This window comes from Nelumbo lutea, chromosome 7 (assembly GCF_056320005.1).
Source record: "Nelumbo lutea isolate HS-2025 chromosome 7, American lotus-T2T, whole genome shotgun sequence".
In the NCBI taxonomy this organism is placed as follows: domain Eukaryota; kingdom Viridiplantae; phylum Streptophyta; class Magnoliopsida; order Proteales; family Nelumbonaceae; genus Nelumbo; species Nelumbo lutea.
The window spans coordinates 2,732,187-2,741,908 of record NC_142690.1 but is presented as its reverse complement, the minus strand read 5'-3'; the positions used below and the strand labels follow the sequence as shown (position 1 = coordinate 2,741,908).

Sequence of the window (9,722 nt, the reverse complement as noted above, 5' to 3'; positions counted from 1 at the left end):
GGTAACCGCCATGCACGTTGACCACCCTCTGGATCGTTCGGCACGTGGGGCAACTTCAAAGGATTGTGGCAGTGTTTGGATATGCATGCCAAATTTGTCGACGAGCATGTCTCGTAGGTCGCCAGGTTAGTGCCTATGTCAGGCCGCTAGTTCACACTAGGGCCAGGCCGCCAGGCCGCACCTGTGCCAAGTTACCAGCTCGCACCTGTGCCAGGCCGCCAGGTCGTGCCTGGGCCATGTGTCAAAATATAATTGGAGGGCCAAATTCGCCCCCGTCACAAACTATGATAACAAATTCACAACCCTTGAAGGTTGCGAGGCTCGGTGTTGACTGTTGAGCTCATCTTTTATTCATAAATAATCCAATTAAGTGGGATAGAGCAAGTATTTACGGGCATATGAAACCAGCTTTAGGCGAAAACTTTGACTCAATAAACGTTGGCTAAATAAAGAGGAGAAATGGTTGTGGACCAAAAAATTCAATAAACCACATCCACACCCACACTTAAACTTGTTCGGGGGGAATTCATGGTATACGAAGACGACTGAACTAAACCAATAATTCCTGCTAATTGAATTTCACCTGGGAATTTATTGACTCTTACCACCCTTCAGTATCCTCTTCTCCATTAATGGGGTTTCACTCTCTTCTGAGCTTCATTTATTGACATTGCCACCCCATTTGAGAAATTGAAAAATCCTCTCCAGTCAAGAGGGCTTGGTCGTAAAAGTAAAAAACTCCAGAGTCTATATATGGTCTCATCCCTTATGTGAGAACAAACTTTCTAGGGGATGGTGTGACTGCATTTTCGTTAGCATCAGGGAAGAAAAGAAAAGGTTTGATTTTCTTTCTCTCTCTCTCTCATTTTGTTTTTCCACATTTGATACCCTTTTTCCCTGCATTTTCCCTTGTTTATTTATCTATTTACCTATCACCAAATCAAAACGTACTCTGTTTCCTTGTGGTTTCCCATTCCAGATGGATTTTGACATGTGTGGAAGGAAAAATTAAATTCTGTGTTGATTTGCTCAAGGAGTCACGACTTCTGAGCTGTGAATTGTGACTTATGATAGGCTCACCGGCCATTTCCGTGGCATCCCATCAGTCATCTTGCAGGCGCATGTGACCCAACCTGTCTGAGAGAGGGAGGAGAGGTGCGAGCACATATGGCCAACCTGTGCAACAGCGCAGAATGCAATGAATTCTTATCTCACCCATACCAGCTTCAGCTTGACACTACAACATAAACAAGGTTAGCTTCGTATGTTCATTTCTTTGATTTGGAATTAGAGCTCCATCCAAGTTTGAACTGTTTTATAACTGGTCTGAATATAGATGCTTACATTTACATATTGGTTGAACACAATAACAATAAAATGAAATCTCATGTTGATTTGGATGCATTGGTTCAACTTTGATACAAGTGAAGTTATTAAGTCATTTTATTTATGATATACATGAATTTTGAAGTTCTTAATTAGCAGTTCATTTTATTGATAATATACTGTTGAAAAACATGATACCGAAAAGACTTTAATCAATCAAAACGCTCTCATGAATTTTGATAAATATCATCTGCTTAGATACCAATTTTATAATATCCCTTGATTGGTTTCAAAATTTGTAGGTATCATGTCTTTCTAGCATCATAGTCAAACCCTTTTTGTCTACTATTTTTTGTTATATTCTAAGCATTATCCAATAAAATTTGACCATTAGGCTTGAACTTAAAAGAATAAAATCCTGGTTGGTTTGGTTCAGTTCTCATTGCCAAAAGGAGCTGACAAGTGACAACCAAAACTAATTTAGCCAACGTGTCATCAAATCCGGATCATCTTCGTCCTATTACCTGATTCCTGGTTCACTAGGAAGTATAACAACGAAAACCGGATCATCTTCGTCCGGGGCTTGGTGGGCAGACCGGGTCATTTCTAGAAGCGAAGTGAGAGTCTCCCTTGTCAAACGTCGCAGAGCCGTTAGTCGGGTGCAGTGGTTTTCTTTGGTCGTCCGTTACAATCGGACAATTATTTCACCCGTCCGGGCAATTATATCACCCGGCCCGCCTACCCACCCGCTTTATTAAAGAACTGGTGCAGTGCGACTTTAGTCAATGCAATGGTCCATATCAACTGATTTAAGTGACCCCACTTTACAGTACAGATGGAAGACAATTGACACAGCAACAAAAACAATTCAGAAAACTGGGGAAGAGTAATATTCATGTCTAACGAGGAGAATCCGAGGACGGACATGGACCGACGGAATTCGGAAATGGACCGGGCACAGGGGTGAAATGGGAAGTGAAAAAAATAAAACGTCAACTCGAGACATTCAATTTTTTTAAAACGTTGCGTGCGGGAACCGGCACCCGAACGAACCGTTTACCGAGGGGGGAGTCCATTATCTCACAAAGAAAGAGAAAAGTGAAAAAGCGCATGAGAAATCGTCGGTAACACATGTCGGTAACTCGGTATTAAAGACGACGCAGAGACGATCATGAAAAACAAAGAAGAGAAGTAAAGACAAGATCAGTTGCAGACGGAGACAGGGTCAGGGTCTCTAATTTATTCTGACTTTTGCTCATTTTCCGAATTCCGGATGAAACGCGCAAATTCCGGAACTCGATGCACGAGTTTCTTCTTCTCTTCTTCGGTTTTCACTCTTTATAGTCTTTAGTCTTCACTCCGGTCCAGTTCTCACCTCTTATATTATTGTTGTCGTCGTCTCTCTTTTCGGGCGAAATCCAGTTGTGTTTTATTAAATGCATTGCAGCAAAGGTAAGCTGGTTTATGAGATCGCAATTGGGTACTTTTCATATTTTTTGTTTTTGATCTGTTCGTTCTTCATTTCTTAGGTGGGTCGATATTACTGATTATATTTTGGTTTGTTGATGGTTTATGAGCATATTATATGGGAACGAACTTTCCCTTTTCTTTCTTTTCTAATTTTCCGGGAATTTATGTTGAATTTTGATCTGGGTCCATCTCCAATTTTCAATTATGGTTTGGTGAAGTGTCAAAACAAGAAAAATGACAGATGGGCCAAAATAGAGGAAGATGGCAAAACCAAAGAAAGTTAAGAATGCCACATTTGTCTGGAACTTGTTACCTTATGTGATTTGGTTTTCGGATTAATTACTTATTTTTTATTATTTTCTATCTTAATTAGTTATTATGATGCACGAATTGTGATTGTCATGTTCGTCTTGTTTGGCTCACCGTGGAAGTTGGAAGATTCAAACTTATTCGAGCAAGAACTTCCAATTTCTGATTAAGAAGTTTACGGTTTGGATTATTCTTTCCATATGTTCGTTTCAGTAGATTTTGTTCTCTACCAATGTTCTGCAGCTAGTTTCTGGAAGTATTCATCTGTTGTTTTGCTTATTTTTGAGTCATTATAGCTATGCTCAGAGTAACTCATGTTGGTTATCACAAAGAAATCTACCTTTCTTTCTTAGGAATGGTGGGGTTGTGGTGCCAAGAGAGTTCAATTTTCCTCTTTTTGTATGATATCTGGTAAGGCCTTAAGCAACTTGTCAGTGTAGGAAAGCCATATTCGTGTATGATTTCCTTGGCAAGTATCTCCCTCTTGTTCCATGTACTCTTTCCCTTTGTTGTTGTTTTAATTTACTTTGTTTGCTAGACACGAATCTTTGTTTCCTCTCACAATCTTGTCATTCCACACTCACCTTTGGTACCCCAAAAATGCTTACATTCAAACCTGAATGAGTGAACGGGGCAAGGAGTTCATACACCTGTTTTTAGATTGTTGTAATTATGGCTGCTTGTTTACTTAAAATTCTTATATATATTTTTTTTACCTTGGTAAATTCATCCATACACGTAGTAAAGAAAAGAAGCTGAAGTGTGGCAGAAATGCATATGTTGAAATGGTGGGTGGAAAAGCTAGAAAGAATATGATTAGAAATGAAGTCATTCATAGGAACTTATGAATGGCTCCAATAGGTGATAAAATGAGAGAAATTAGACTAAGATGATTTGGTCATGTGCATAGAATACCATTAACAACAGCACATGTAAGAAGAAGTAATTCGTTACGAGTTGAAGGGGCTAGAAGGGCAAGGGGTAGGCCAAAAAGGACATGGTTAGAAGTAGTAAGAAATGATTTAAGTGCCAATAATTTAAGAATGGATATGACATTAAACAGAATGGACTGACGAAACAGGATTCATGTAGCTGACCCCATATAGTTGGGATGATGCTTTAATGATGGTGATGTATGGAAGCTTGATTGGTATATTGTCAAAAAAAAATGGCCAAAAGGTTAGGGCTTATCCAGCCCACGCCTCCAAGGCCCCAGATTGCTGGGACCAACAATGGGTAACGGCCTTTATATAGGGAAACTTGATTATTAGTTGAAAGAGGTTTCTTCCATCTGCAATTGGTGGGACTGGGAAATTAATGTGGTGGTTGGTAATGTTCCAAAAGAACATTCTTGGTATTGGGGGAACCAAAAACAACACTTTTTCTGCACCCTGGACCTGGAGCAATAGGAATATTTGCTAGAGCATTACCAAATTCTGCCTAGATTGAATCAAAAAACAAGCAGAGAAAGTCCTATTCTAAATTTTACCAATCATCCTCAACTGCATGACCTTATGGTCACAATTAATAAGTGCTATAAATAATGGGTATTGCAGCCCAGTTTTAAGCCAACCCCATATAGTTGGGACGAGGTTTGGATGATGATCTCTTGCAGCCAGTTAAGGTTGAGCTTGGTCTTCTAAATTAATTGTTTATTTGCTATAAGCATAAAGGCATCTCCTTAATAATGGCATGGTTTCAAATTTATGGAAACAATGCCCTTTTCATGTGAATTGGAAAATTTGTGAATTATGCTACACTTGGTTCTTTTAATCATTCACATTACAATGAAGTGATTATTTTCTCATTTATATGTTCATTCAATTAGGTTAACATTTGAATGTGTGCTAGTTATGATGCTGAGCAAGTTTTGATTTTCACTAGAACTTATAGGGTTTATTTCTGCTCTTGTAAAAATCATATTTATAAGTAAACCTTTCTTTTCAAACAAAATTTGATCAAAGAATATCAAACCCAAAACTTCATTCTGCAGTATCATATCGTTATATCCAAAACACTTAACTTAGTACATTTTACAGATTAAAGGTACACTTTAAAAGTTAAAGTGAAACAATACTTTGTAATTTCTGCAAGCATGGCTCCTGGCGGCTGCATCTTCAAGGAAGTCCTTGAGTCTCAGTCTGCAGTTGTGGATTATGATATATCAGCTACAAAATCAATATTAAAGCATCCTCAATCTACCAAAGATGCTATTGTGTACAATGGAAAGTGTGGAGTGTCATCAACCAATGGTGTACATGAGCTTCTTGAATGCCCTGTTTGCACAGGCTCAATGTATCCCCCCATTCACCAGGTTTGTTCTGTTTACTGGACTTGTTATTTCCATCTCACAGTTTTTGCATCTGATTATACTTACGAATAGGTTCTATTAATCTGAACATTTTTCAAGACATTTTTCTTTAACTATTTTCCAAAACTTAGCATGTGAACACTGGTTTCATGGGAATAACTTTCCTTCCTAAGATGTGAGTATCTGTTCAAACTAATATGAAAATGTGCACATGGACTGGATAACTTATCACTTATATTGGGAAATGTGGTAGACTAATGATGTCCACCATACTGTGGCCACAGAACTTATTCTACACCATAATTATGGTTCGTGAGTTTCACAGATGTTCTTGTTCTTTCTATTCTTTCCTTGTTCATGAAAATGCATTTGTTCCATTGTTTTCCAATCCATTATTTTCTGTTTGATTATCAATTTACCTTGCATGTGTCACAAATCCAAAACTGATCTACTTTTTGTATTTTATTTTTTGCATGTAGTGTCCAAATGGTCACACTCTATGTTCAAGCTGCAAGGTTAGAGTACAGAACCGTTGCCCAACTTGTCGCTTTGAGCTTGGTAACATAAGGTGTTTGGCCTTGGAGAAGGTGGCGGAATCATTAGAACTACCATGTAGATACCAGAACTTGGGTTGCCATGATATATTCCCATACTATAGCAAACTCAAGCATGAACAACTATGCCAATTTCGTCCATATAATTGTCCTTATGCTGGGTCTGAGTGCTCCATCACTGGAGATATCCCTACCCTTGTTGCACATCTCAAGAATGACCACAAGGTTGACATGCATGACGGGTGCACCTTCAACCATCGATATGTCAAATCCAATCCACAAGAGGTTGAAAATGCTACGTGGATGCTGACAGTAAGTTCTTTACGATGCATATATGCATTCATATATAAATTATGTGTCTATTCTTTCAATTATGGATTGGCTGTTAATGACAGATATGTATCAACCCAAGATCACATGGATAGGTTAACTCTAGCAATGCATTTATATTCCTAAATTTGTATGGTGCTTCTGGGAAACACTTGACAAAATGATGAATTTATTGGATAATGATGGTCGGTCTCTGTTGGGTATTAAGAGGTATCTCTTGATTAAATGGTTTGAGTAGATGTTCCTTTCCTATTCACCACTATTATCTGGATGTGCCACCTTGCCATATCATGTATGATTATCAATACCTTATTGGTTCATTTTGTGTGTGCATTATACTGCCCCTACTACCCAAGAAAAGAAGGTATTTTTTTGATTCTTCAAAAGCTCTACTATTTATCACTTTGGATTCTTCAAAAGTAGAGAGTTACCATAAACCGCTCTTCCAAGTTTAGTGAAGATTTCTGCCCAAATATACTTAATTTATAAGGTATATGGCCCATCTAATTTATATGGTATATGTAATTGCTTGAATTGTGATGCCTGGTGCAGGTTTTCAACTGCTTTGGTAGACAATTCTGTTTGCACTTCGAGGCATTCCACTTGGGAATGGCACCTGTATACATGGCCTTCCTGCGGTTCATGGGTGATGAGAATGATGCAAAGAAATTTAGTTACTGTCTGGAAGTTGGTGGCTATGGGCGTAAGCTAACATGGCAAGGAGTTCCAAGAAGCATACGAGATAGCCACAAAAAGGTTAGGGACAGTGAGGATGGGCTGATCATCCAGAGGAACTTGGCACTCTTCTTTTCTGGTGGCAATAGGCAAGAGTTGAAATTGAGAGTGACAGGCCGAATATGGAAAGAACAGTAACAGATGCTAGAATCCATTTAAAATCTTATGTAGAAAAAGAAATTTATACTGGTTCAACTGGATGGGGGTAGTCCATTTGAGGAATTTAGAGATGCCAGTCGTTTCTGTATATGGGGTAGATCAATGCTTACAAACTTGATATTTTCTTTTTATTCCTGAAAAAAATTGCAGGGCTTCCTTTATCTTAGCCCTTTTTTTTCCCCTGATATTTAGTACAATTAAACAAGGATACGATATAAAAAAGAATTGCCTTAACATTGTGTGTCAGTGTTTCAGCATTTGATCTACAGTTCCCAGAAATGAGGGGACGCCACTGCACTTTCCTTTTCAAACAATTAAGAGCGGAATGGAGGGCTATGTCTGCCAGCCCCACTTATGCTGTGTTTGGAGTGCAAATACAAATATGTACAGTGCAAATGCAAACAAAATAAGACAAAATACAAGCTTTTACACTCTACATATTTGTAATTGTACAACATTGGTTGTTTTGACTAAAAACCCAAAAGAATATGCTAAATGTATAAACTTCCACACTTCCATTCACTGTCCTCTCTCACCGTTGACACTCTTTATTTTTCATTTTCTTTGCTGCAAAGATTGTTTGCAGTCATTAGACTCATTACTTGGCATATTGGACAGATAGCACTCACCATGATAATACACATAATTAGCAGATAAAGTAATGAAAGGGCCATTTGATAACAGCCGAAGTGGCTGGAATGAATTGGTTGACAAAATCACATATTGACTATTGAGTGTTATTATTGGCTGACAGTGGTGAGCAAGGTTCAAATTTTGATTTTTAAATTTTTTTTTTTTCGAATCTGGATCAGAGGGGTCAGCATAAGGCCTGGTTATCCTCTGAATCATGGTCTGATCCAAAATACTCCCTTGTAGGGGCATATTAGGAACGTCATGATACGATACATATTGGCCAATACGGTTCGATACTAATGATACATATTGGGAAGTCATGATATTTGAAAACTTACAGCCAATCAACTGGTATCATTAAAGAGATGACCAAGCAGGTGGTATTCATCAAAATTCACAAAATGCTTTGATTGGTCAAAGGTCTTTGGGTAATGTCTTTCAAATATCATACATTTTCCTATACCTATATCTTATAAAACTTAATTAGTGACATAACCCAAAGTCCAACCCAGTGCCTAGGGGTGTCAATTGGACTGGATTTGGTCCAACCCGATTCAGTCCAATGTGAGTCCGTTATAAATAGATCAGGTCTAATCCAGTCCAATGAATGTTTTGGACCAATTTGGACCGGTCCAATTCAATGTCTGGACTGTCCAATCTGTTCAAATTTATTTTGATTTAGATTGGTTTCAACCCAAATCCGGTCCATTGACACATATATTCTTATCTTATGTCAACATACTAAATATTGACTTAATCCAGTCCAATCCAATATAAATTTATTATGGACGGACTAGGTTCAATCCAATCTAATAAATATTTTGGACCGGATTAGTCCAATCCAATATGTCTTCTTGGTCCGTCCAGTCTGTCCAAAATGATTTTGGACTGGATGGGGTCCAATCCAAAACCGGTCCATTGACACCCTTACCAGGGCCTATGGTTGTAACCCTTAGCGTAGCCCCACATTATTACAAGCTCGGATCTCCTACCAACAAGGATCCTACCCACAGGACACAGCTATACATTGGGAACAACTATAGTGTCCTATGGGTAGGAGATTCGGATTCCATTATTACACAGTTTTAAGTTCAAGTTCAATTAATCTAGGTTCATTGCAATAAGTTGTGCATGCAATGCTATGTGGAGGCTAAAGAGTGTTATCAGACTAACAAGTGTTCAATCTTGTTCATTTTTATTCTTCAAAAAAAAAATGTTGGTATTCATAAACTGTCAACCTATATTTCCAACGGGGGTTAATGTTTACAAGTTGGCATAGATGTTTTGTAAAAGTACATTCTTAAAAGTGCTTTTATTTAAGTACTTTTCATAAAAGTACTTTTATAAAAGTACTTCCATAAAGTGTTTTTATAAAAGTACTTTAGTAAAAGTGCTTTTATAAAAGTACTTCTTTAAAAGTGTTTTTATTAAAGATCTTTCATAAAAGTACTTTTAATACTTATAAAAGTGCTTTAATGTAAAAGTACTTTTGTAAAAGTGTTTAGTACTTTCACAAAAGTAATTTTGTAAAAGTGCTTTTGCAAAAATAAACATCTATGGCAACAGTTTTATAGGCAGAGTTTCCTAAAAGAATGAAAATGAGCAAGATGAGGCATGATTAATTCTTACTCATTTTAGCCTAAAATGAGTAAGAATTAAAAGAATGAGGCATAGAGCAATGAACGAAACATGGACTAAGTTGTTAGCCAATCTGTTAATTTCTTTGTCATACTCGTTAGTTCCTTCCATAGAGTCCTGTTATGAAGTTGATGTTGCGCGTATGCAGTCCGCATCTCCTATTTACACAGCCTTGTATTAATGGAGTCTGGATCTGCTCTCACAAAGCGCACCTCACAGCATGTCCTGGCCGCAAATAAGGAACATCTCCCACATTT

General features: G+C 37.8%; 1 protein-coding gene across 2 annotated transcripts; it reads left to right on the top strand.

Annotated features, from left to right (window-relative positions):
* The first annotated feature begins 520 nt into the window (after nt 1-520).
* On the top strand, nt 521-7,428 carry LOC148844627 (E3 ubiquitin-protein ligase SINAT2-like). 2 transcript variants are annotated; one of them, XM_088956129.1, is made up of 5 exons: nt 521-837; nt 980-1,253; nt 5,145-5,419; nt 5,896-6,282; nt 6,853-7,428. In XM_088956129.1, the coding sequence occupies exons 3-5, from the start codon at nt 5,201-5,203 to the stop codon at nt 7,171-7,173; spliced, it is 927 nt and encodes a 308-aa protein (XP_088812255.1). In that variant the 5' UTR covers nt 521-837; nt 980-1,253; nt 5,145-5,200; the 3' UTR covers nt 7,174-7,428. The 2 variants fall into 2 exon arrangements, with proteins under 2 accessions (XP_088812255.1, XP_088812253.1); XM_088956127.1 differs by lacking the exons at nt 521-837; nt 980-1,253 and adding an exon at nt 1,763-2,778.
* The last annotated feature ends 2,294 nt before the right edge of the window (nt 7,429-9,722 follow it).

What these genes read in the sequence shown, in the direction of transcription:
- LOC148844627 (XM_088956129.1), top strand. Translation starts at nt 5,201, where the DNA reads ATGGCTCCTGGCGGCTGCATCTTCAAGGAAGTCCTTGAGTCTCAGTCT. An exon ending in TGTATCCCCCCATTCACCAG is followed by an intron (nt 5,420 to 5,895) that starts GTTTGTTCTGTT and finishes TTTTGCATGTAG; the next exon opens with TGTCCAAATGGTCACACTCT. An exon ending in ATGCTACGTGGATGCTGACA is followed by an intron (nt 6,283 to 6,852) that starts GTAAGTTCTTTA and finishes TGCCTGGTGCAG; the next exon opens with GTTTTCAACTGCTTTGGTAG.